General features: G+C 63.1%; 1 protein-coding gene across 1 annotated transcript; it reads right to left on the reverse strand.

Annotated features, from left to right (window-relative positions):
• Nucleotides 1-268: 268 nt before the first annotated feature.
• CD276 (CD276 molecule) lies at nt 269-27,160 on the reverse strand. Its single transcript, XM_070053431.2, has 11 exons — nt 26,994-27,160; nt 13,266-13,377; nt 13,029-13,117; nt 10,918-11,268; nt 10,402-10,716; nt 9,704-10,054; nt 9,206-9,502; nt 5,334-5,468; nt 4,094-4,135; nt 2,403-2,438; nt 269-1,400 (listed from the first exon to the last, which is right to left on the reverse strand). The coding sequence occupies exons 3-11, from the start codon at nt 13,075-13,077 to the stop codon at nt 1,387-1,389; spliced, it is 1,590 nt and encodes a 529-aa protein (XP_069909532.2). The 5' UTR covers nt 13,078-13,117; nt 13,266-13,377; nt 26,994-27,160; the 3' UTR covers nt 269-1,386.

The raw sequence follows: 27,160 nt of genomic DNA on the forward strand, positions 1-27,160 counted from the left end.
TGAGCCTGGTGCCCACTGCGCAGGGTCAGCCAAGGACAGCAGAACTCTCTTCCTGGTGTCAGTGTCTTCCTGGGCCTCAGTTTCCCCATCTGTGAAATGGGAACACTAGCAAAGGCTCCAAACAAGCATCAGGGTCGAGTATTCTGAGGCAACGAAACCTGCAGCAGCGGGCAGTGCCCCAGGCGTCTCCCCCCCCACCCCGCTTGCAGTGTCCAGCACGGAGCACGGCCCACCGCGTGCTGCTCCAAACACTGCACAGAGGGACAGCTTCTTACAAAGGCATTTATTTTTCCCCCAAATCCTCCCCCCTCCCCGGTTTACAAAAGCCCTGAGTCCCACACTTAAATAAGAAGCCCTCCCGCCTCCATTCGTGGGGTAGGGGCGCCATCGGCCTCAGCAGTTCTTGCTGCCAGGGCTCGGGGCTGGCCGAGACAGCGGGAGGCTGCTTCCCGGCCCCGGAGTAGCACCGCAGGGACCCCTCTTGGCTCTGCCCCATCCCAGGCTGTGGCCAGCGAGGACAGGCCCCACGCTCGGCTGTGCGAGGTTGGCAGGGCCCTGGCTGCCGGCTCAGGCCGCGTCCCCCTACTCCTGCTTTCTGCTCCCATCCCAAGCTCCGGGGAAAGATTAGGGGACGAGATGGGGGTGAGGTATCCAGGCAGCTGGGGGCAGAGGCAGAGCTGTCCCCAGGAAACCACAGACCCCGCTTCCAAGTGGGGGGTGGGCAGCAGGGGTGGGGTGGGGTGGGGGACTGGTCTTCTCACCGGGGTCCCCAGTACCTAGCCCGGCGCCGACACCCCTGTCACCCCGTGAACAGTGACCGAATGGATGGCAAACAACAAAAGCTGCAGTCGGGGAGAAGCAGACCCCAGACCCAGTGTGACCAGCACAGGCTGCCCCGGGGCAGGGCAGGCAGCAGGGAGGGCACCGCGATGGTGACCACCAGGGGGCGCCCGCACGTGTTCCTGCACGTGGCCGTGGGTCCGCCCCTCTGCGTGCGGGGCCGGGGTCAGAGCGGGGCCGGCTAGGCTGCAGGCAGGAGGCAGCCCCTAGACCCTAGGAGATGCGGGGCCGCTGTGGCGGGGTGAGGAGGTGAGAAGCAAGGCAGGGGGTGAGTATGAGGAGGAAGGAGGCGGGGCCGGCTCAGAACGCCCTGTCTTTTGGATTAAAAATAAAAAAGGCAGCCAGGTGGTCAGAAATAAGGTGGTGTGGTCTGGGCCCTGTGTCCCTAAGAAGTAAGGCGCTGGGATTGTGTCGAGGAGCGGTAAGGCAGCAGGACGACGCGGGCACAGTGTCACTCACAGGAGGCACAGACCTGGCCCAGCAGGCCCGTGTCCCCAGGAGAGAGCCCGCCCGGGGCCGGGGGCAGCTGCTCCCGGGGCTCCGGGGTCAGGCGATTTCATCTGCACTCGCCATGCCGAGAAGAGAAGGAGAGAGAAGCGTTAGCTGTCCAGCTGCCAGAAGTCCCGCTCCCTGCACACACTTCTGGGGGCCGCGTGGGCAGGACGGACCCCAGCAGTCCCACGGAAGCCCTGGGCTGACCGGGGCTCTCGCAGCCCAGACCTGGGTACCGGAGGCAGGCCATGGAGACTATACTCGCTGCACCCCTCCCCCTACACGCCTCCCTCTGCTGGGCCCCCTGCCCGGATGTCTCCCCTCCACTTCCCATCTGCCCTGCTGCCCTGCTCTTCAGGGGACGCCCTGTCCCTCCCTCTCCAGTTAGTTCTTGGGCTCTGCTATCCTCATACAACTCGTGGCCGCTGGCCCTGTGGTCGTCCAGCGTGGCCAGGGGCTGGGGGCCAGGCTGCCTCACTGGGCAGCAGGGACGGGACGGCCACTGCTTTGCCCTCGGGGCACGGAGAACGCCACCTGCCCGCTGGGTTCTGAGCTGCAGGCTGGGGGTGTCTTCTCTCCCGCGTTTCCCAAAACAACTGCAGATGAGGTCACAACACAGAGCCCCGTGGCTGGATGATGAGGTCACAACACAGAGCCCCGTGGCTGCTGGCACAGGCTAGCAGGCGCCAAGGACCAGGGACACGGCCACTCCCCCTGAAAGCTGCATCCATCCCCTGCACCCACTGGAGTTCAGGGTCCTGGGGCTCCCTCTGTCCCTTCCTGGCCCAGGCAGGGCGCTGGGGGCCCAGAGCCACAGCTTGGATCTGGAGCAGAAGCTGTGCCCACAAGGCCGAGCGCAGGCGAGGGCACCTGGCTGCAGGACTCGGGGTTTCAGGGTGCTGCCGGCCTCTGTGCTCTGCAGCAGCTGGGACCCAGGTTCCCCGCCTGCTGCCGGCTCACAGGGTCTCCTGGGAGGGAGCCTCAGGTCATGGGTGAAAGGTGATGACCTCTGCCCACCCCCCCAGGCTCCTCCACACAGTGCACGCATCCCAGGCCCCACGTGGCTTTACCTTCTTTGCTTTCAGAGTGCTTCAGAGGCCGCAGGGCTGCCAAAGAGAAAAGCAAGGAGTCCCTGGTAAGGGAGGGGGTGGCGGGACAGAGGGAGGGGACATCACAGCGCCGGGAGAGGCCCCAGGCTGCTCCCCAAGGCCCCGTCCTGAGTCCCAGCTTCCCAGGGGTTTAGAGCGCCTCTCTCTGGGCCTCAGTGCGCTCTGTCCACTGATGGGGACAGTGGCTCAGTGAGCTGGAGATGAGGTCGTGCCCTGAGCCCACTCTACGTACCTTGGCAGGTGCACGCGCACACACCCTGAGCCCACTACGGGTCCCTCCAGATGCGCACGCGCCCTGAGCCGACTCTACGTACCTCGGCAGGTGCATGCGCCCTGAGCCTACGCCGCTCACCTCCAGACGCGCACGCGCCCTGAGCCCACTCTACATACCTCGGCAGGTACATGTGCCCTGAGCCCACTATGCTCGCCTCAGCACGCGCACGCACCCTGAGCCTACGCCGCGCGCCTGAGCAGGCGCATGCGCCCTGAGCCCACTCTACATACCTCGGCAGGTGCATGTGCCCTGAGCCCACTACACTTTCCTCGGCACGTGCACACGCACGCGCTGTGAGCTCGCCTCGGTGTGGGGAGGAGCTACAAGAGGCTGGCGCATTTGCAGGCCGGCCCAGGTGGGCTCAAGACTGACCAAACCTCCAGTCCCCCTCTTCCTCCTCCCTCCCTTCTGCCTCTGAGCAGCAAAAAATGAGGCCGGATCCCAAGGCTGTCTCCATGCCTGCCACCCAGCACCGACCGCAGGCAGAGTATTAATTGGCATAATTTATAGCAGTCCCAGGTGTCAGTTGCCTGCCTGCCTTCTGCAGGGGTGGGAAGGGAACTGGTGTCAACCGGAACGTGCCTCTCCCAGCCTGGCTGTCTCTGGAAGGGACCCCCGTGCTGGGTCCCAGGTCTGCAGTGGCCCCTTCCCGTGACTTTACTGATGGTACATGCAGCCCAGAGCTGCCGAGTCTCTCGCGGGAACTGGGCTACCCCGGGCTGTTTGCTGACACATGCAGTTCCCGGCTTCCGAAGGCACAACTCAGGACTTTGCCACTTTAGATGGTGGGAAAGTGAGAGGCGGTGGCAGAAGCCATACTCCAGGATCGGGCACTGTGCCAAACAGGTGCTTTGTTGATGCGGTGTTCCCGGCTTGGGTCAGTGTGCCGGGTGCAACCATGAGGGAGCATCCCAGAGACAGGGCTCCATTCCAGGCTCCAGGTCCGGGACCCGGGTCTTTCTGCACAGTGTCTCCTTTAACTGAACCCAAGCAACCCGGGAACCTGTTATGACGCCCATTCTGCGGATGAGAAAACTGAGGCCAGAGGGGCCCAGCAACTTGGCTGAGGGCCGATCAGTGTCTATGAGCAGGAACTGAAACTCCCCTGTGTGCTGAGCCCCTGCACCCATCCCCGGCAGGCACAGGGCGGGGTCCGTCAGGGGGACTTGGCCCTGGCAGACAGGGGCAGGCCGGCAGGACAAAGGAAGCAGCGACTGGCAGGGACTCGGGGGCAGCACCTTGGGGCCTGACCTGAGCCAAGAGCTGACCCCCAGGCTTGGGCAGCCTCAGGGCCGGGACACACCCCTGCCACACCTGGAGCAGAGCCAGTCCCTCCAGGCCCCGCAGGCCCTGGGCCGTGAGCTCCAAGCTCACTCACCGGTCTTGGAGCCATCTCCATCCCCGTCCTGGTCCTCTGCCCCTGGAAGGCAAGGACACAGCGTGAGCGAAACGCTTCCCGGCCCCTTCTCAGCCCGCCCTGCTCTTCCCGGGCTCCGAGGGTGGGGCCTGGGGTGAGAGTGTGCGGCCAGGGCAGAGCCCGGCCGCGCCTGCGGGAGGACGCGCCTGCGGGAGGACGCACACGCAGCCAGCCTGCAGCCCCCTACTCACTGCCCGTCCCATCACCGGCACCCTCCCTCCCACACCCGCCCTTCCGGCTCGCTCTCCAGCCCACCCAACTGCCCGCTGGCCAGGGTGTGGCTGGTGGCTCCTCTCGGTCCCCGACGACACGGGGTGCTCGTGCCCAGTTGGGTGGGATGGCTTCAAACGGTGGGCCTTTCAGAGGGGTGGGGCCGCAAGGGCTCCACGTGGAGGGGAGCCCTGCCCTGCCCGTGGTCTGGCTCAGCCACTCACCTCCTGCCATGAGAGGACCATGAGGCATGAAGCCGCTTCCGCAGGGGCCTGCGCACACACGCACACCTGCACACACACACCTGCACACGAACACACACCCGTACACGTATGCACACCCACACACCCACGCGCACACTTGCACAAGCGCACACCTGCACACACACACCTGTACACGTACACACACCCGTACATGTATGCACACCCACACACCCACGCGCACACTTGTACAAGCACACCCCCCCACACCCGCACACCTGCACACACACACCTGTACACGTATGCACACCCACACACCCACACGCACACTTGCACAAGCGCACACCCCCACACCCGCACACATGCACACGCACACACACCCGTACACGTATGCACACCCACACACCCACGCGCACACCCCCACACCCGCACACCTGCACACACACACCTGTACACGTACACACACCCGTACATGTATGCACACCCACACACCCACGTGCACTTGTACAAGCACACACCCCCACACCCGCACACCTGCACACACACACCTGTACACGTATGCATACCCACACACCCACGCGCACACTTGCACAAGCACACCCCCCCACCCGCACACATGCACACCACATACCCACTTGCACAAGCACACATGCACACGCACGCACACCTGCACACACACCCGTACACGTATGCACACCCACACACCCACGCGCACTTGCACAAGCACACACACTCTCGCACACGCACGCACACCTGCACACACCTGCACACCCACTGCCTCTCGCACTCACCGGCATTCTCCTCCTCGCAGCTCTGCTTGATCTTCCTCCAACACACAAAGGCCAGCGCCACCAGCAGAACCACGAGACAGACAGACAGCCCCACGGTCACCCACAGGGCCTCGGGGGGAAATGTCATGGCCTGCCCTGGGAGGGGTGAAGAGAAGACAGCCGTGAACTTCAGCCTCCACTCGCCCCACCCCCAGTACACCATTGGTCCCACCCCCAACTCCCCACTGGCTCCACCCCAGCAGAGCTCCACCCCTGGCACCCCACTGGCCCCACCCCCAGGACACAACTGGCCCCTCCCCCAGCATATCACCAGCCCCACCCAAGTGTCCTCCCCCACCTTCCCATACTCCCCGCCCCCAATCCTCGGCCTCAGCCTGCCAGTCTTCCTGGGGGTGGCACAGGGCCCCTAGCACCTGCCCTTCTAATTTCACTACAGGAACCCCCGGCCCAGCCACGCAGAGCCTGAGCTCCACACAGGCTCCCTCCAGCCCCCGTGGCCAGCTGGCCATCCCCTCTCCCACGCTCTCCCCCCAGCCCGAGACTCCCCGACTCCTGCGGCCAGCAGCCGGGAAGCCACAGCCCGCGAGCCGCTCCCGGCTGCTAAACTGAAGCATCTCCGTGAGAAATAGCAGTAGCCGCGCAAGAGGAGGAGGAGGAGGAGGAGGAGGAGAAGCAACAGAGGTGGCGCATCACCCGCTAAGCCTTTGCCCTGGCCCCGCAGAGAAGGGAGGGAGGATTGTGGGGAGCATGGGAAACACTGAGCCGCCTACTCTCAGCTTGAGTCAACAGCAAGGGAGTGCAGGGGCCCAGGCGTGGGCCAGCGCCGGCTCTGTCCCCCTAACGCTCCTCCCAGAGTGCCCCGGGCAGCAGCACTGCCGTCCACCCCGGGCTGCAGAGGCCCTGGCACAGGTGCACATGGGGAGTGACGTGCTGGGCACCACGGCAAAGCTGCTGCTCTGGGCTCTGGAGGGGCCCAGGACCCCCGCGAGCAGGGGAAGGGGGTGGCCAGGAGGCTCGGCAGGTGCAGCCCACAGAAACCAGCCCAGGAAATCCAGGCGGGATTTTCCCGCAGGCAGCGCGGGAGGGACAGAGCTATAGAAACACTCCCTTGGGGGGGGATGGGTCTCTCTCTGAGTGTTCCCCCCCCCCCAGGCTGGTGTTCCTGTGCTGGGACTTGGACCAGACTTGCTGTCACTCTCCCAGGAGGAGAGGACAGAGCTGGGACTCCGACCCACATCTCCAGGCCACAGGTCCAGCGTCTGCCCCCTAAAGGGCCCCTCCCAGGAGACTCCGCCACCTCCATCGGAAGAGGGAGAGACCCGGTGGCTGGACGCAACCTCTGCATCCCGCAGGTTTAACCAGGAGCAAAGCTGCCTGGAGCAAAATGCAGGCCAAGGGCTCCAAAGTAGGCCAGCCCTGCTGCAGCCAAGCCGGGAGAGTGGCTGGCGGGCAGCAGAGGAAGTAGGCCGAGAGGCCAGAGCTGGATTCTGATCCCGGCTCACGTGCTCACCGCAGGGTGCTGAGCCAGGTCCCCGGCCCCCGAGGAGGAGCGCAGACAGGCCAAGAACACAACATGCAAGCGGCTGCATTTCTCATTTATCCAGCTTCCCAGCAGGTGCGCAGGGTGGGGGGTCGATGCGCAGCCTCAGGGGGGTGCCCTCTGCTCTCATGACCTCACCCGCGAGGTGTGCTGGGCACCACTGGCCTCAAAGCAGCCACCTTAAATGTCAGCCACTAAAGTGCAAAAGAGGGGCCAGCGCTGTGGCACTGGGTCGAGTCCCGGCGGCCCCACTTCCTGTCCAGCTCCAGGCCAAATGCACCTGGGAAAGCAGCAGAGGGTGGCCCAAGTGCTTGGGCCCCTGCACCCCCGTGGGAGACCTGGATGGAGCTCCACGCTCCTGGTGAACCCGCAGATGGAAGATCTCTCCTTCCTACTAAGTCTGCCTTTCAAATAAATAAATACATCTTTATAAAAAAAAGTCTAAAATAAAGGATTCCCTCTGTGAACGCTCCTCCTACAATCACGTTTACACTTGGAAGGCCTTATGCACGGCTCGCTCATTGCCCACCTGCCCAGGTGGGGCCACTGCCACCACCCCCGCCGTGAAAGCCCCACGTTCCCCGGCCCACCTGCTGTCTGACACACCTTGCTTTTTCCTGTGCGCATGCCAGATCGCATGCTGCTCTCTGCAAGAAAAAGGACACCCAAGAGCCCAGGGCAGAGACGCCCCGCCCCCCCCCCCCGACAGCACAAACCGAGGAGTCCGTGGGGGGGGCAAGATGGGCTCAGTCTTGGGGGAGGATGGGCAGGGGAATCAGCCCCTCCAGGAGGGGGAGGAGGGAGGCTGAACGGCTAGCGGGCAAGCCTGGCAGAGCGGCGCTAAGCTCCTCAGACGCCAAGGTCACGTCAGGGCCAGGGCACTCGGAGGCAGAGGAGGTACTGTGCAGACACTGGGGGCCGGGTGGGCATGGCGGGTGACCTCATGGGAAGAGGACAGGGAGCTAGCCAGCCAGAACCTGCCTGCAAAGCTCAGATGGCCCAAAGGGGTGGGCTGGCCAGCCGGTCAGAGCACAAGGCCTGGGCCTCTGAGAGCCAAATGCAGATACAGACCCCCTGACTGTGGGCCAGAGCCCGCTTCACAGCCTCCCCCGACCCCTGCCCCCTGGCCCAGCCCCCGCCAGGCACAAGCGCTGCCCACCTGGGCTAGGAACTGGAAACCAGAACCGGATATAGCCAAAAGGGAGAAGCTACGGAGTGTCTGACCACAAGGGGGCAGCAGAGACAGCTCCCGGCCAACCCCACTGTCCCAGTACTAGTCCCCTAAGGAGCAGATGTTGACCCTGGAGGGGAGGCGACCTGTGGAGGCCCCGCTGCGTGTGTGTGTGTGTGTGTGTGTGTATGTGTGTGTGTGTCCAATCACAGGGTGCCAGCGAATTCAGCATCCTGGTGGGGTGTGTGTGTGCCTGGGTGTGTGTGTGCCTGGTGTATGTGTGTGTGTGTGTGTCGACCTGGGAAGGCCCAGCTGCCTGGGGTGGGTGTATGTGTGTGCGTGTGTGTGTCCCAGCTGCATGTGTGTGAGGGGGGCCAGCTGTGTGTGCATGTGCATGTGTGTGTGCCCAGAATCAGAGGGTACCAGTGAATTCAGCAGCCTGCTGGGGTGTGTGTGTTTGTGTGTGTGCCTGGGTGTGTCTGTGTGTGTGTGCCTGGTGTGTGTGTGTGCCTGGTGTGCATGTGTGTGCCCAGAACCAGAGGGTGCCCATGAATTCAGAAGCCTGGTGGTGTGTGTGTGTGCCTGGTGTGTGTGTGTGTGCCTGGTGTATCTGTGTGTGTGTCTGGGTGTGTCTGTATGTGTGTGCCTGGTGTGTGTGTGTGTGTGTGTGTGCCCAGAACCAGAGGGTGCCCGTGAATTCAGCAGCCTGCTGGGGTGTGTGTGTGTGTGCCTGGGTGTCTGTGTGTGTGTGCCTGGGTGTGCCTGTGTGTGCCCAGAACCAGAGGGTACCCGCGAATTCAGAAGCCTAGTGGTGTGTGTGTGTGCCTGGTGTATCTGTGTGTGCGCCTGGTGTGTGCCTGGTGTGTGTGTGTGTGTGTGCCCAGAACCAGAGGGTGCCCGTGCATTCAGCAGTCTTCCCACCCGGAACCTCCTCCCGAGGGAAGGCACGCCCTCACCCTGGCGCATGCCCCGCCTCCTCCAGGTGACAGGCTACGCACACCTGAATCACACTAAGGACGTCACGCTCCATGGTTTGATCCGCTCACGAAAGCAAGAGCCTGAGACACTGGAGCGCTTCGGTCAGGGTCAGCCTCGCCCTCGCCCTCGCCCTCGCCCTCGCCCACCTTCGCGCCTGGCACCTGCCAGCCCCGCCGCGCTCACCTGTGACGGTGACCGAGCCGTGCGCGTCCTGCCGCAGCACCGGGTTGCGCACCAAGCAGCTGTAGGTGCCGTTGGCGCCCAGCACCACCCGCAGGACGCTGCGCACATCAAACAGGCCCTGCTCGTTCGCCATCTGCGACGTGGTCACGTTGCCGGTCAAGGGCGCGCCCTGTCCGTCCTGCCACAGCACCTCCGCCTCCGGGTAGCCCCGGTAGCTGGAGCACGTGATGGTCACGGTGTCCCCGGGCCGCAGGTCCTTGTTGGGCTCCAAGGTCATGCTGGGCTTCGAGTAGGGGGCTGGAGGGCGGCAGAGGGCAGGGGTCAAGAGCAGGGGCCAAGCAGGTGCAGGCATCAAGGGCAGAGCAGGTGCAGGGGGGAAGGGGGCGTGCAGCTGTGAGCTCAGCGGCCGGCCAGCACTGGCGCTTGGGATCTGGGGCAGTCAGGGCAAGGCGGGCTGGGGGCTGTGCGAGGGATGGGGCGCCCCCTCCCGGTGCTCACCCGCCACCTGCAGGCTGACCGCCGCGCTGCCGAAGTCCCGGATGCTCACGAAGCAGGTGAAGCTGCCCTCGTCGGCCACGCGCACCCGCAGCAGCCGCAGGGACGCGTTGCCCTGCGCCAGCAGCTCCGGGAAGAGCGCCGTGCGGTTGGCGTAGGCGCTGCCCGGGTCGCTGCCCTGGTCGCGGCCGTGCGCGAAGCTGTGCACCAGCTGCTTGGTGTCCGTCAGCTGCCAGATGAGGCTCAACTGCGCCAGGCTGAAGCCGGGTTCAGGCGCAAAGGAGCAGCGCAGGGTGGCGTCGGTGCCCACCAGGGCCACCACGGGGTCTTCGGGGACCTGGACCTCCACGGCTCCTGGGCGGGGCGCCGAGGGGTGGGGTGGTGACTCCAGGGGCCGCTAGGCCACATCCTCCAGAGCCCACCCCACGACCCCCAGGCCCTGTCCCATCCCCCCTTGGTCTCCCCGCCACGGGGTCTCTAGTTACCGGGTGGCCCGAGCCACCCCTCTTGCCCTCTGGGAAACCTGGGGTGGGTGCTGGATCCCTGCCCTCCACCCTCTGCGCACCCTGTCATCTTTCTCCTCGCCACCACGCCGTTAGTCATTCCCGGCATTTGAGACCAGGAAGGCAGTCCTGGATCCTCCAGCCTCTGCCGACTGAACCAGAGCCCCCCCCCCCCCCCCGGGTCATGTAAGCAGAAACCTGCGGGGCTTCTGTGGGGTGTGACGGTGACCGAGCCGTGCGCGTCCTGCCGCAGCACCGGGTTGCGCACCAAGCAGCTGTAGGTGCCGTTGGCGCCCAGCACCACCCGCAGGACGCTGCGCACATCAAACAGGCCCTGCTCGTTCGCCATCTGCGACGTGGTCACGTTGCCGGTCAAGGGCGCGCCCTGTCCGTCCTGCCACAGCACCTCCGCCTCCGGGTAGCCCCGGTAGCTGGAGCACGTGATGGTCACGGTGTCCCCGGGCCGCAGGTCCTTGTTGGGCTCCAAGGTCATGCTGGGCTTCGAGTAGGGGGCTGGAGGGCGGCAGAGGGCGGGGGTCAAGAGCAGGGGCCAAGCAGGTGCAGGCGTCAAGGGCAGAGCAGGTGCAGGGGGGAAGGGGGCGTGCAGCCGTGAGCTCAGCGGCCAGCCAGCACATGCGCTTGGGATCTGGGGCAGTCAGGGCAAGGCGGGCTGGGGGCTGTGCGAGGGATGGGGCGCCCCCTCCCGGTGCTCACCCGCCACCTGCAGGCTGACCGCCGCGCTGCCGAAGTCCCGGATGCTCACGAAGCAGGTGAAGCTGCCCTCGTCGGCCACGCGCACCCGCAGCAGCCGCAGGGACGCGTTGCCCTGCGCCAGCAGCTCCGGGAAGAGCGCCGTGCGGTTGGCGTAGGCGCTGCCCGGGTCGCTGCCCTGGTCGCGGCCGTGCGCGAAGCTGTGCACCAGCTGCTTGGTGTCCGTCAGCTGCCAGATGAGGCTCAGCTGCGCCAGGCTGAAGCCGGGTTCAGGCGCGAAGGAGCAGCGCAGGGTGGCGTCGGTGCCCACCAGGGCCACCACGGGGTCTTCGGGGACCTGGACCTCCACGGCTCCTGGGGCGGGGCGCCGAGGGGTGGGATGGTGACTCCAGGGTGGGGGGGAGAGGGGCGGAGTTCTCTTGGCTCCCCCCTTCCCTGTTTCTTGAGCACCTACTATGTGACCAGCTTAAGGGTTAGGACATGCAATGAGATTGAGACTAACGAGTCTAACGAGACGGATACACAAATCCCACTACCACGCAGTTAGGGTTTGAGAGGAGATGGCAGCTTTTCCAAAACCTGCCAGGTCCCCTGCGCCTGTGTGTTTCCCCTGAGCACACACCGCTTTTAGAAGCCGAGAAGGTAGAATTTCTGCGACCAGATGTTAGAGTGGCTGTCCCTGCAGCAACGTCACACGTGCTGTCTCCTTTTTCCTAAATAAGCGCGGCTGGTGTTTATGCGACAAGGGATACCTCCTTCCATCAGGCACTGCGCTTTAAAGGGATGGGGAGGAGCCGGGAGTTAAGGGGAAGGAGAAAGAGCCAGGCCAGTGTGAGAGCGGGGGTGGGGCATGGGAGGGTCTGGACGGCAGGGCGACCGGGTAAGGGTTTCCTGCATAAGCACTGGGAAGTCATGGGGCGGCTATGATTCTGAAACCCCCGCTGGAGCTCCTCTGCTGATGGTGGGCTGCCCAAGGGCGGGTGGGGGACCAGCTAGGAGGCTACGTTGGTGTCCCTGTTAGGAGGAGTGGCTTGGCTCAGGAGGGGAGCCAGCAGACAAGAGCCGGGGACTACTGGGCAGATTCAAGGCTGACTTAGGAGGGAAAACCAGCGGGGTCTGCTGGTGGGTTCCAGGTGAGGGGCAGGCAGGGCACGAGAGACCCCACCGGGGCCGGTTCCTCTGCTCCCCGCTAGCCCTCTCCCCTCCCCAGGCCGTCACAGCTGCCTCCACTCCAGCTCTTCTTCAGAGCCCTGGAGCTTCTGAGGCGGCCAGCGCTGTGCCTGGGTAGTGGCTCTGGGCACCTGCACGGCAGGCGCATTCTGAATCCAGGCAGATCAGCCTGTGCGGGTGGCGCACGGCGCCCAGGGGCGCTTTCTTGCGTTCAGAGAACGCCACATCGCGGCTAGTGCTTTCACTGTAAAACTGCACACGGGGAGGGGCCGCTGCAGCCGTCCCAGTGCCCGGAGACCCCCAAGGGTGCAGCTTCCCGGAGAAATCAGCAGCAAGCTTGGGGACGTATGGGCGCCACCTCCTCGTGGCCACAAGGTGGTGCCCCGCCGCCAGACACTCAGCTTGGTGAGCCCCGTGGGGGCAGGCGTCCGGCTTAGAGCAGAGATACAAATTGGGTTGCGGATACTGTTATTAGGATATTGTTATTAATGTAGCTGAGCTACGGGGCACCTACTCTGCAGCAGGCCCTCATTGTGGCCCCTGTGTGAGATGCTGGGGACAGGAAAAACGTGGAAGAATGCAGTCAGGGTGGGGGGAGGGAGGGTGGGGGGCTATTTTTTGTAAGGAGCCAGCAAAACCTGGCCAAGGAAGCGTCCCTTGAGCCAAGACCTGGGTGGACTGAGGGCTGCAGTCCTGCGGGTGTCTGAGGGGGGTGGAGACTCAGGCACAGGGGGCAGGACGTGCCAAGGTCCTGGGGAGGGGACACACAGTGCACAGGCACCTGCCTCCTCACTCACACACAGAGCTCACGTCCCATTGCATACACACGGCAAAGCAGGCCCAGACCCCGCAGGAAGAAATGAGCGCCCCAGCTGGACGGGGCTGGCTGGGCAGGCGCCCTCTCCCGAGCTCACCCTTCCCAGGGGTTCCCGCCTCCCCCTCACCTGCCAGGCAGAACCACAGCACTCCCAGGGCGGGGCCTGCACGCAGCATCTTCCCGGGAGGCGCTGACGCAGGCTCTCTGTGGCTGCCCCTGCCTGGAGGAGGAGGAAGCGAGGCTGGTCTCAGACGTCTGGCCCAGACCTCCCCACGCCTCAGCTCACCTCCCCGGGAGAGGCCAGCAGGGGGAGCCACCGGGAGGCAGGGGGAGGAGGAGGAGAGGCCAGCCCCAGGGCGAGGACCTGCCTTGCTCAGTGCGGCTCCAGGGGAGCAGGTGGGAGCTGGGCTGGAACAGACTCAGGGATGGCTCAGAGGTGTGAACTCTGTCTTGAAGGCAGGGAGCCAATGAGAGATCTTGGACAGGGGAACAGACGTGGTCAGAGCTGAGCTTTATCAAGAGCAATGTGACAGCTCCCGCAGGGTAAAGGCGAGGGGTGGACAGGCCGGACGGAGCAGGTCAGTGCACAGGACAGCACTGAGGATATAGGGAGGAGGGGGCCGCAGGGTGACCGCGCTCCTGAGCCTGGGTAGCTGGGTGGGCACCTGCTGGGCCAGGGGCCAGGGAAGGGCTCCGTGGGGGGACCAGGAAGTTAGCGCAGGGTTTGTGCAGAGACTCCCAGGGCAGACTTCCAGGAGGCAGTGTGTGTGAGTGTGGGACCGCAGCGTAACACATGTGCACTGTGGCCAGGAGCCACGGGAAACGGAAGTGGCCATGGAGAGCTGACCCCCAGTGCTAGAGACAGGACTCAGTGACAGGCAGTCTGTGGCCACAGGTCAGACCTGAGCTAGGGACCCTGGATTCCCCTGGGAGCCAGCCTGCTCCCAATCCGGCCACCCCAGGGGTGTCCAACCTAGGCAGGCTGCACACTCCCGTGCCCTGTAGCTCCTGCCCCGTGGCTTGTGCCACGTCCATCCTGCTCCAGCCCCAGGGGGTAGCCTGATGCCAGCCAACAGGACAAGCACCCAGGCCACTTCCTGCCCGGACCCTGGGACACAATTGCACCTGCCCCGGATGAGTGAGTTCATGAATGTCACATTAAGTTCCAGGGTGGCACAGCTACAAGGAGCCCCGTCCTGCTAACCCTCCTGCCCTTCTGCGGAACAAGCCTCACCAGCAGCCATGAGCACCAGTTCCAATCATAGGCGCCCAGCCCCAGCCTCCCAGTCTCAGCCAGCACCCCCCACACACACACACACACCACCCACGTGCACACAGGCAGCTGGGCGCAGAGAGGCCTCAGCCAAACCGGGTGTATCCTGGTCAGCCCTCCACAACACACACACACACACACACACACACATACCACATGCCAGCTGTCCCCGGCGGGGAAGCCCTGGGCAGCCACTTCCTTTCCAGACGCTTCCTGTCCCAGCCTGGCTGCCTGCTGAGTCAGCAGCTTCCGGCTCCATTCATCAAGGCACCCTCAGGGGCCACCACATCCTGCCCCAGAAGGGCCACCCTAGCCACAGGAAAACCCCTGCTGGGCCTGCCCTGCCTCCCGGGATTCCTCAGATAGGAGTCTGCTCAGCTCTCGCCCTCATTCACAAACCTCCCGTGGCTCCTTTCCTGTGACTGCCTTCTCCATATCCCACACGGACTGCCGCCCCCAGGGCTCACCTCTGAGGGTCACCTGGGAACACCTGCCACCCCCACACATACGGGGGAGCAGGGAGCTCCTCTCCTGATCAGACTATGGGGACCCTCCCCTAGGGCGGGCAGCCCTTCCTCTCCCAGTCTCTGGACCCAGGAGGGCCTGAGGCCACCGTGGAGAGGAGGCACGAGGGTTCCACGGCACTGGCACCAGCACCGGGAGTCTACCGTACCAATAGCTGGGCCCCCCAGGCACGAGGACAGGAGGGAGAGACAGGGGACAGGCCTGGGAACAGGAAGCCAATGCCACCTCCCAGTAGGGACCTGCCTTGCAGTCAGCATGTGCAGCCCCTCCCAGTGAGTCAGCAGCTGGCCCTCCCTCCCCCTCCCCCTCCCCCTCCCCCTCCCTCTCCTCTATGCTCATCCCAACCAAAGGTGGGAAAGACCACAGAGCATCCTGGGCTTCTGCAGAGCAGCAGAAGTGAGGGGCCAGACCGCCCTTGGACTGCAGAGACAGGAAGTGCACGAGCCCCCAGCAGACAGGAAGTGCATGAGCCCCTGCAGGGACAGGAAGTGCATGAGCCCTAGCAGAGACAGGAAGTGCATGAGCCCTAGCAGACAGGAAGTGCATGAGCCCCAGCAGAGACAGGAAGTGCATGAGCCCCCAGCAGACAGGAAGTGCATGAGCCCAGATGCAGACAGGAAGTGCATGAGCCCCAGCAGACAGGAAGTGCATGAGCCCAGATGCAGACAGGAAGTGCATGAGCCCCAGCAGAGACAGGAAGTGCATGAGCCCCCAGTGAGCCCTCAGCAGAGACAGGAAGTGCATGAGCCCCCAGCAGACAGGAAGTGCATGAGCCCAGATGCAGACAGGAAGTGCATGAGCCCCAGCAGACAGGAAGTGCATGAGCCCAGATGCAGACAGGAAGTGCATGAGCCCCCAGCAGAGACAGGAAGTGCATGAGCCCTAGCAGAGACAGGAAGTGCATGAGCCCCAGCAGACAGGAAGTGCATGAGCCCCAGCAGACAGAAAGTGCATGAACCCAGATGCAGACAGGAAGTGCATGAGCCCCAGCAGAGACAGGAAGTGCATGAGCCCCAGCAGAGACAGGAAGTGCATGAGCCCCTGCAGGGACAGGAAGTGCATGAGCCCCAGCAGAGACAGGAAGTGCATGAGCCCCAGCAGACAGGAAGTGCATGAGCCCCAGCAGAGACAGGAAGTGCATGAGCCCCCAGTGAGCCCTCAGCAGAGACAGGAAGTGCATGAGCCCCCAGCAGACAGGAAGTGCAAGAGCCCCTGCAGGGACAGGAAGTGCATGAGCCCCAGCAGACAGGAAGTGCATGAGCCCAGAAGCAGACAGGAAGTGCATGAGCCCCCAGCAGAGACAGGAAGTGCATGAGCCCCAGCAGACAGGAAGTGCATGAGCCCCAGCAGAGACAGGAAGTGCATGAGCCCCAGCAGAGACAGGAAGTGCATGAGCCCCCAGTGAGCCCTCAGCAGAGACAGGAAGTGCATGAGCCCCTGCAGAGACAGGAAGTGCATGAGCCCAGAAGCAGACAGGAAGTGCATGAGCCCCAGCAGAGACAGGAAGTGCATGAGCCCAGAAGCAGACAGGAAGTGCATGAGCCCCTGCAGAGACAGGAAGTGCATGAGCCCAGATGCAGACAGGAAGTGCATGAGCCCCAGCAGAGACAGGAAGTGCATGAGCCCCCAGTGAGCCCTCAGCAGAGACAGGAAGTGCATGAGCCCCAGCAGACAGGAAGTGCATGAGCCCAGATGCAGACAGGAAGTGCATGAGCCCCAGCAGAGACAGGAAGTGCATGAGCCCCCAGTGAGCCCTCAGCAGAGACAGGAAGTGCATGAGCCCCCAGCAGACAGGAAGTGCAAGAGCCCCTGCAGGGACAGGAAGTGCATGAGCCCCTGCAGGGACAGGAAGTGCATGAGCCCCAGCAGAGACAGGAAGTGCATGAGCCCAGAAGCAGACAGGAAGTGCATGAGCCCAGAAGCAGACAGGAAGTGCATGAGCCAGAAGCAGGGCCACAAGGAGGCCCCGAGATGACCCAAGCTGCATCCTCATGAAAACCAGACTGTGAATAAACACTAGGCAAGATGCCCTCAGCCTGCAGACGCTCAAGAGGGGCTTCTTCCCTGACCTCCGCCCAGACCGCCTACCCTCCCCCGCCTCCCAGTCCCTGTGCAGGGCTCCTGGGCAGTGCGTCCCGCAAAGAGGACAGGAAAGGCTAGAGGCACGCAGAACCCTGCAAAGACGTTAAGTACCCAGATCCAGCTGTGCCTGAAGCCAGCTGCACACCGACACTGCCCAGGCACTTGGGCCGAGCACTGCTTTCCTCTTAAGCCGTGAGAGTTGTTTCTGTTTCCTGCAACTGAAGAGGTCCTTGAAGAGAATTCAGTCACTCTCTGTCATTCATTTAACTATCCACCCAGTGCCTGGGAGGGTCCCAGCAGGCAGAGAGGGCCCAGCCACACGCAGGGCCTCGAGGCCAGCACAGCTTAGCAGTCTGCTGTTGAGGGCACAGCGAGGGCTCCCGGGGGGCATCGCAGGGACAGGATAACCCCAGAGGTACATTCTGACGGTGCTGAGCAGCTTCCAGGGGACACGGGCTGGGGGAGGCAGCCCCACCCGGGCCTGGTGACACCTGTCCTGGCACTGCGTGTCTGTCACCTCCTGGAAATGGTAGAAAGTGAGCCCCAAGTGTGGGTTCTCACCCCAGCTTGGACACCTTGCTATAAGGTCACTCCTACCCCTCTCTGAACTCGATGTTCTCATCTGTAAAATTAAGGCTTGGGCGTGGGTGTTCAGCCTCGTGGTTAGGACGCCCACACCCCACAGTGGAGCGCCTGGGTTTGATCTCCAGCGCCAGCTCCTGACTCCAGCGTCCCGCTCATTCCACCTTGGGAGGCAGGTGATGGCTCCGGCGCCTGGGTCCCCTGCACCCACACAGGAGGCCCTGACTCCACTCCCGCTCCCGCTGGAGCCCTGGCTAGTGCAGGCATCTGGGGGAGGGAGCTACCTTTTCCTTTCTTTGACTTGCAAATAAAAAAGAAAGTTTTTTTTTTTTTTAAACAAGAAAGTGTGGCTGGATTCTAGAGGCACTTCACCCCTGCCTTACGCTTTCTTGGGCCCTATCGCGCTGGCTCAGGCAGCTCGCTGCTAACCAAGGAGCTCGGAACGTGCAGCGACTGCGGCAGGAAGCAGGAGCTGCCCCACGCCCATCCTCCCCTCCTAGGGAACCCTGTTAGACACGCGGTCACGCAGCCAAGGACTACAGATCCCAGGCTCCCTTAGGGCGGGGGTGTGGCCACGGGACTACCTCCTGGCTAATAGGATACGTGCGGCTTGGGAGTCCCGGTCTTACAGGTGGGGTACACGCTCTGCGTCTCCCTGCCCCCCACCCCTGGCTGCAGCAACAGGGGTGTGCAGCCTCCCACGACCACACTGCCGAAGGCCACAGGCACCGGGGCACTGCAGAGCAGGACAGGATCCAGCGCGGCTGTGGTCCCGGAGGGCCACGCAGGTGAGAAGTGAGCATCTACCCGTCAGTCCCTGCTATTTTGGGTTCCAAAGCATCTGAACCAAGTAATTTGGGGAGCCGCCGCCCTCCCTCCATCCCTTTCTCTCCACCCAGTGAAAATCGCCACTGTTCGGAGCCACAAAAGGAAACCACATCTGAAACAGGTCTCCCAGAACACAAACTGGAGGCTTCTCACCAGAGCCCCCGGTGACGGTGTCGCGGCGCTGGGGGACTGTGCGTGGGCAGGGGCGGCGCCGCAGGCTGGGCCCCTGAGGAAGAGGGGGAGACCTGGGACTGGGGCTCGGCTTTGGGGCAGGAAGAGTCCCACCCGCCGAGCGCAAGCCATGGCCTCCCAGACTCCCAGAGCTGGGGCTCAGCACACACGGTGGGTGGGGTGGGGCAGTGGTGATGGAAAGAGAGGCCCCAGGACAAGTCTGGAGAAGTTCACGGTCAAGCACCAAGACAACAGGCCTCACTGGCCACCCCCTCCCAGGGTGGGCACCTTCCACCCGCGAAGGCAGCCCACTCACAGGGGCGGAGCTCACTGGCAGGAAGCTCTCACTTCCGCAGAGCCCAAATCTGTCACTCGACCCAGCCCACCTTGGCCGCCAGCCAGCCCCTCCCTCATCCACACCGTTCACCCCAACCACTGGTTAAGACGCTGCCTGGGACGCCCGCTTCCCATGTCCGAGGGCCTGGGTTCGAGTCCCATCTCTGCTTCCTGCTGATGCGCACCCTGGGAGGCAGCAGGTGTTGGCTCGAGTACTTGGGTCCCTGCCACCCACACGGGAGACCTGGACTGAGTTCCCAGGTCCCGGCTTCACTGCACCAGTGAACGAGAGCTCTCTCCCCCCCTTTCAGTTACATTAAAAATTCTTTTAAAAGGTTTTATTTGAAAGACGGTTACGGGGGGGGGGGGGGCAGGAGACAGAGAGAGAGAGAGAGAGAGAGAGAGAGATCCTCCATTCACTGGTCCACTCCCCAGATGGCTGGGGCTGGGCCAGGCGGAAGCCAGGAGCCAGGAGCTTCTTCCAGGTCTTCCACGTGCTTGCAGGAGCCCAAGCCCTTGGGCCAGCAGCTGCCACCCCTCCCAGGCTATCAGAGGGAGCTGGATCACAAGACCGGCCCCTACATTTTTAAAAACATTTAAAATTATGCCAGATGACAAGAACCAAGGCCAGCGCTGCAAGCCTGCCGCACGCCGGCCTCTGCCTTCGCACACACAGACCGCCCTGGGCCTCTGGCCCCTCTGATGCAGGCGCTCTTACTGTCATTTCGGAGCAGCAGGCCTGGGCTGACCGGCAGACTTGCCCAGGGCTACGGCGCTGATGAGCCGCAAGCAGTGTGAGACACAGGGGCCGAGTCTCCCTTATCTGAAAATCTCGGGAGCAGAAGGGCTTTCAGATCTGGGTTTTTCACGTGGAGTCTGCATAGACAGAGCACGGCGTCTCGGGGACGGGACCAAGTCTGCACAGGACGGGACCAAGTCTACACAGGAAATTCGTTTGTGCCTCACCTGCCCCTCGCACCCAGGGACCGAGGGTCACGCTATCCAGTGTTTTCTTTTCTTTTTTTTTAAATTAATTAATTTATTTTTTTATTTTTGACAGTCAGAGTGGACAGTGAGAGAGAGAGACAGAGAGAAAGGTCTTCCTTTGCTGTTGGTTCACCCTCCAATGGCTGCCGCGGCCGGCACACTGCAGCTGGTACATCACGCTGATCCGAAGGCAGGAGCCAGGTGCTTCTCCTGGTCTCCCATGGGGTGCAGGGCCCAAGCACTTGGGCCATCCTCCACTGCACTCCCGGGCCACAGCAGAGAGCTGGCCTGGAAGAGGGGCAACCGGGACAGAATCTGGCACCCCGACCGGGACTAGAACCCAGTGTGCTGGCGCCGCAAGGCGGAGGATTAGCCTACTGAGCCACGGCGCCGGCCACTATCCAGTGTTTTCAGCATGCCTGTGTTCCCCCCCACCCGTCACAAGGTGGGCCGTGGGGTCACCCACACATGCCGTCGTATCCACGCTGAGCACATCCTCCATGTTGGAGCAGTGCCGAGCTGGGATTTGGGGCCTGGGGGTACTCACCCTGTATCACGTTCTCATAATAAAACAGGAAAAGGGGTTGGGAAACTGATAGATAATTCAAATATTAAAATATAAAATGACCAGTTCTTTGCTACCAGCTTTTATTTTTATTTGATTTGGTTTTAAAAGGCAAAGCAACACAGGAGAGAGAGAGAGAGAGAGAGAGAGAGAGAGAGAGAGAGAGAGAGACTGTCCATCTGCTGGTTCACTTCCCAAATGGCCACAAGGAAGCCAGGAGCCTGGCGCTCCACCCGGATGTCTCACATGGGCGGCAGGGGCCAAGCACTCGGGCCACCTCCCGCTGCCTCCCCAGGTGCACGGGCAGGAAGCCGGATCGGAAGCAGAGCAGCTGGGACTCACTCGGAGCCGATACGGGATGCCGGCGTCGCACATCAGCCCCGAGGTGGCCTTTGTGGCGGGCCCTCGCGACGGTCACGCCTTGTCTCCCTGGTCTGGCAGGCCGCCATCATCTCGCCTGGGTGACCACAAAAGGCTGTCTCTGGTCCTCTGGCCTCCCGCCCCTCTCTTGTCTCCCCCCCCCATTCAGTCCTCCAGGCTACACACAGCAGCCAGGGGGCTGCTACAGACACACACACTGCAGCACGTCACCTGCTTCAGTGGTGAGTCCCAGGGCTGCTCCTTTCACGGGGGAGAGCCCAGCTCCTCCACGGCCAGCAGAACCCTACCTGGTCTGGCCCTGCCCCCATCTCTCCCTCACCAAAGAGCTGCTCCCAGCTCCTAAAACCTGGGACTCTCCTTCCTGCCTCCCATGGTTTTATTTTGTTTGTTTGTTTGTTTTAAGACTTTATTTATTTATTTATTTGAGAGATAAAATTACGAGGTGGGAGGGGTGAGGAGGTTCACTCCCCAAATGGCTACAATGGCTGGAGCAGAGCTAAGCCGACCTGAAGCCAGGAGTCAGGAGCTTCTTCCAGGTCTCCCAGGTGGGTGGCAAGGGCCAAGCACTTGGGCCATCTTCCCCAGGTTGTCAGCCGGGAGTTGGATCAGAAGAGCAGCCGGGACTCAAACCAGCACCCATATGGGATGCTGGCACCGCAAGTGGAGGCTTAGCCTACTACGCCACAGGGCAGGCCCCTGTTTTGGTTTGTTTTTCCAAGGTTTTAATTTTTATTTATTTGAAAGGCACAGTGGCAGAAAGGGGTGGGGGGAGGCAGAGAGATGGATCGTCCACTTACTGGTTCACTCCCCAAATGGCCCACAATGGCTGGGCTGGGCCAGGCTGAAGCCTGGAGCCCGGAGCCCCACCCAGGTCTCCCACGTGGGTGGCAGGGACCTGAGCGATCACCCGCTGCCTACCGAGGCGCATTAGCAGGGAACTGGACCGGAAGCAGAGTCAGGATGGGAACTGGTGCTCTGCTATGGGATGCCGGAGTTGGGGGCAGCCCCTTAACCCCTGCACCACAGCATCCGCCCCTCCCAGGGGTCTGCAACACCGTCCTTCCTCCTGCCGGGCGGTGACGCCTCCTTTCTCTGAAAGTCGCCTTGGCAAAAAGGCCAGGGAGGAGGCCGGGCGCGGAAAGGGGGCCCTGCCATCCACAGCGCCCGTCTGTTTCCCTCCCGTCCTCCTGGAACCTCCCTGAGCGGGAGCCACGGCTTTATTCAATGACCACACCCTCAGTTCCAGCAAAGCCTTGGCACATACGGGTGCTCAGTGCATTGGTCAATACATACATGACTGAGTGAGTGCATGTGTGTCTAGAGATGGACGGGTGTGCACGAGGGCTTCAAAGAATGCTGGGGGGTCAGCGCTGTGGCTCAGCAGGTAAAGCCACTGCCCACAGTGCCAGCATCCCATGTGGGCACTGGTTCAAGTCCTGGCTGCTTCACTTCCAATCCAGCTTCCGGCTATGGCCTAGGAAAGCAGTAGAAGATGGCCCAAGTCCTTGGGCCTCTGCGCCCACGTAGGAGACCAGAAGAGGCACCTGGCTCCTGGCTTCGGATCAGCCCAGCTCCAGCCATTGCAGCCATTTGTGGAGTGAACCAGCTGATGGAAGACCTCTCTCTCTCTGCCTCTCTCTAACTCTGCCTTTCGAATAAATATTTCTTTTTCTAAAAAAAGTTTTGTTCATGATATGGGACTCTCCTTCCTGCCTCCCATGGTTTTATGTTGTTTGTTTTTGTTTTTTTTAAGACTTTATTTATTTATTTGATGCATGGATTTTAATTTTTTTGCACCAAAAAAAAAAATGAGGATTAAGGTCTACTTCCATTTTCTGCTTGATCTATTCCACTTCAGGCAATGAGCATGAGATTCTTCAACTCACAGGGCAAGGAAGGCAGCAGCATCCAAGCCTGGTGTGGACCTGAGAGCCGCTCAGTGACCGCCCTGGGCCTCTGCCCCCTCGGCTGCCGCCCTGGACTGTGCCCAAGGCCACACGCTGGCACCATCACAGAAGGGGGCCTGGTGTTTCAGACAACTCGGGTCAGAGAGGTGGGTTCAAATACAGGTCACGTGACTAGGGGCACTCTAGTGTTCTCATCTGTGAATCGGGGCTTGGAAACCCTCCCCTGTGAGTGCAGAGATCGGAACTGGCCGGCGCCGCGGCTCACTAGGCTAATCCTCCACCTTGCGGCGCCGGCACACCGGGTTCTAGTCCCGGTCGGGGCGCCGGATTCTGTCCCGGTTGCCCCTCTTCCAGGCCAGCTCTCTGCTGTGGCCTGGGAGTGCAGTGGAGGATGGCCCAGGTGCTTGGGCCCTGCACCCCATGGGAGACCAGGAGAAGCACCTGGCTCCTGCCATCGGATCAGCGTGGTGCGCTGGCCGCGGCGGCCATTGGAGGGTGAACCAACGGCAAAGGAAGACCTTTCTCTCTGTCTCTCTCTCTCTCTCTCACTGTCCACTCTGCCTGTCAAAAACAAAGAGAGAGAGAGAGAGAGAGAGAGAGAGAGAGAGAGAGCGCGATCGCAACTGACCCCGTTAACGCCAGGCGCCATCCAGTGGGCAGGTGCGGGGAGAGGGGGCGCAGGTTCCGCACAGTGCTCTGGGAAGCGCCTCCTCTTTCCAGGTTTTCTGAGTCAGCCCTGGCGTGCGTGTCCAAGGCCATCCACTGGGCTGCGCCCCAGCCCCGTGACCCCACCCGAGGGAGGTGACGCGTCCTCCCTCTCCGAGTGAGGCAGGACAGCGGCTGCCATCATGGCCGCCCCACACGCGGCCAGGCCCAGGCCTCCCTGGCGTCCCCACCTGCCTCCCCGTGCAGCTTCATCAGGACCGGGAGAGCGCACAGGCCAGTGGCCGCCCCCTCTCCAGACGCACGCGGGGCTCAGGCCCAAGGCGCCCTGATGCCTGCGCCGGCCCGCCCTGTGCGCTCCTCAGGCTGCAGCTGCCCCAGAATGAGCCTGCGTCTCCCAGGGCCCCAGGCAGCGTGAGCCCATCCTGGCACCAGAGGCCCACGCGAAGCTGAGCTATCCACGCATGCAGACCACGGAGGTGCGCACTGAGCTCGGAGGACTCCAGCCGAGAGGGTGGCAGCAAGGGGACGGACACAGGAAGTTGCGGTCCAAGGCAGATGTTGCCAGGCACGTGGCCCCCACCCCAACATGGGCTCAGTCCTGTGAGGCCCCACCCGCACCCCTGCCCAGGGCCTGTCCAGGCTCCACCTGAAAGAGGCCCAATTCCTGCACTGCCCCCCAGGGCTCTCCCACGGACGCTGGCTCAGGAGGGCGGCAGGTGCAAGGGGTCCCCTGGGCGTGAGGGCCTCTTGGCGTTCACCTGGCCCCGTGCCCCTGACACAGACAGGAATCAGAGCCTGGACAGGAGCCAGCATGTGGTCACCGGTCAGCAGCAGAGGTGATGGCCAGCCAGCCAGCTGGGTGTCCCCGTTAGAGGGAGCCTCAGGCCACCCGCCTGCCCAGGATACAGCAAGGGCTCAGGAGCAGGCAGCCCTGGGTTCGAATTCTGACCCCGAGGCCTGAGCCAAGTGTACATGGCTTAACCCATGAGAGACTGGATTCCATATCTGTGAGACTAAGGTGTGGCACATGGGCCCAGGGATGCGGTGAGAATAATACAACGGAGAGACAGAGAGAGAGAGAGAGAGCGAGCTGCTGCTGCCCCCACCCCGCTGTCCCAGCCAACACATCCTGTGTGGGGGCCGGCATCCAGGCCCCAGGGCCTTTGCTCCTTCCCTGTCTGCCGGGAGTGCCCATGCAGCTCCACAGCCCAGCCACAACGCGACCCCATCTCTGGGCCCCTCCCCGCTCTCTCCCCAGAAGTGCCACAGGCTCCAGCCACTACTATGCCACCCCCCAATTCAGAGCCCCCCGAAACACACACTGCAACATCTCCCCAGTTCCTGGGCACCTGGGATGACTTGGGGAGCCCTGCCTCACAGAGACAGCGTCTCACTGCTCCTCACGCCACCACCTGGGGGTGGGGGTCTTGCTCCAACACCCTCCGGAAGCCCACTCACATCAGGGGGGACCTGGGCAACGGGCAGGCAGCTGGGAGCCCCGGCCAACGTCCTGGCTGGTGCAGGCGGGGCCCCGGAGGCCCCCTGTGGGCAGAGGCAGGAGTCTCAGGCAGTACCGTCATCAGGGTTGCCCAGCTCCCCAAGGGGCACACTCGGTGAACCTTTCTCCCCCACACCATGAAACCGTGGCAGTCCCCAGCATGGCACAATGGGCCAGCTCCCCTGGGCCTCAGTTTTCCCATCTGTGCCATGCTGCTACCGGGCAGGACTGCCTGGACAATTCAGTGAGATGAGATCTGGGACGCATCCCCCAGAGTCCCGTCTGTGGGGATGTGCCGAGCTGGGGCGGTGGAACAGTGTGGCACCCGGCCACACAGGACCAGCGGGCATTTCCCGAGACCATGCGGGCCCTGGCTGTGCCCTCCCCACCACGCCTGCCCCTGGGGTGTGGGAAAGGACGCAGGGAGGAGCTTGTGGGCGGTGACATCATCCTGCCTGCCCTTCTGCCTCCCCCCTGGGCCCATGACTCAGATCCATCATGGCAGAGGCTGCTGGCCAGCCTGGGGTCACTTTGTGCACACAGCCCAAACCCCGCCTGTCTAACCAAGGGCCACGCAGCAAGGGCCGAGGCACCTGGGCTGCCTTTTGCTTGTGTGTGTGTGTGTGTGTTTTAAGATTTATTTATTTACTTCAAAGTCAGAGTTAGAGAGAGAGAGAGAGCAAGAGAAACCTTCCATCTGCTGGTTCGCACCCCAGGTGGCCACAGGGCTGGGCCAGGCTGAAGCCAGGAGCCAGGAGTTTTATCCAGCTCTCCCATGTAGGCAGCAGGGACCCAAGCACTAGGACCATCTTCTGTTGCTTTTCTTGGGCCATTAGCAGGAAGCTGGATTGGAAGTGGAGCAGCTGGGACACAAATTGGTACCCACATGGGAGGCCGGCGCTGCAGGTGGCGGCTTTACCCACTCCCCACCACGCCACAGCGCCAGCCCCCACTGCACTTTCTAGAAGACTCCGTGGCTGCCCTATGACCATCCCGGCACTGCCCAGCTCTGTTAGAAACCCACTCCAGAGAAGGACAAAGGTCAAGGTCAAGGAACCACACAGAAAGTTTTCCTGGTCAAGTTCACCACGAAAAAAGGGCACAGACCCCCCAGAGGCGGCTCTGAACCCACAACTTTTACCCTCTGAGCTCCCTGTAACTTTCAAGCACCAGTCTGGCTGCCATGTACTCAGAGGGAGAGGACCCCGGCCAGGGCCCAACACTGGGTGCTCCCACCCCAGCAGGGTCTCACGCTGAGGCTGGGGAGGGCTGAAGCCTCCAGGGCACCACACGGCTTCCTGCAGGTAGTGAGGTGCCTCCAGGGGGCCCATGGAGAGCTCCAAGAACCAGTCAGGGCTCTGTCTCCCCAGAAGCCCCACTGAGCACGGGGAGGGGGCCACCCCTTAGTGCAGACACTGCTGCGGGCAGGACTGACCCCAAGTTCCCAAAGACAGCGTCAGCACTCCTGTAATTAACCCTCAGGAGCTCAGGAAGTCCAGGCTCCAACCGCCACACACGTGCGTGCAAGACCCCGGGCCCTCGATTCAGCCTGGTGTACAAGGACCCACACAGGATCTGAGGGTGAACCCTTACACACACACACACACACACACACACGCAGTATTCTCCCTCGGTGACAGATGCCCGGGTCTGACTCATCCATCACGCACTTCTCATTAGGGCAGGTTTGGCTTAGCAGTAAATCCCCTTTCTGCCCTGTTCACCGCTCCCAAACCCAGCCACTGCCACACTTGCGGGCCTGGGCCACCCCTGCGCCCGCGCCTCTGGCCGCCCCCTCCCCCTCCCGCGCCCCATACTCCCCCCACCCCGGCTCCACCCTCAACGCCGGCACCGACTCACCCCTGCACCCGGGCCAGCTGTTCCTCCCTGTCCCCTCCCAGAACCGGTTCCTCGGCCGCCAGCCGCCCGGGGAAGTCCCCAGTGCCCACGCCTTCGTCTTTCAGGGTCAAGCAAAGAGGACCCTCTCCTCCCCGCAGACCCCTCCCCGACATCCAGTGGCTCCTCTTCCCTCCCAGGGCTTCCCGAAGCTTCCAGGCCCGCGCTCCACTGCCAGGGCCTCCGCGGGCGCGCGCAGCTGCCCCGGGAGCCAGGCGGGCCCGGCCCCAGCCTCGCCCCCGGCGAGGAGAGGCCAGGCTGGTGCTCGGTGGCCTCCGGCGCCCTGGGGCTGAGGGTCCGCCGATCTCCCGGGCAAGGCGCCGCCACGCGCCCGCTGCAGACAAAGGCCGCCCGCCCGCGCCCCGCGCGCTCGCCCGCGCCACGCAAGCACTCACCGCGCGCGCCGCCGGGACCGGCCCGCGCTGCCCGCCCGAGGCCCGGCCGAGAGGGGGCCGCGGCGCCCGCGAGCCCGAGGGGCGGGGCGCGCCGGAGGAAGCCGAGGGCCCGGAAAGGCGGCCCCGGCTGCGCCCCAGACGCCGGATTGGCCCCGCGGCGGCCGGGG

Source organism: Oryctolagus cuniculus, chromosome 12, assembly GCF_051225735.1.
Source record: "Oryctolagus cuniculus isolate XC-2025 breed Fujian yellow rabbit chromosome 12, ASM5122573v1, whole genome shotgun sequence".
NCBI lineage: Eukaryota > Metazoa > Chordata > Mammalia > Lagomorpha > Leporidae > Oryctolagus > Oryctolagus cuniculus.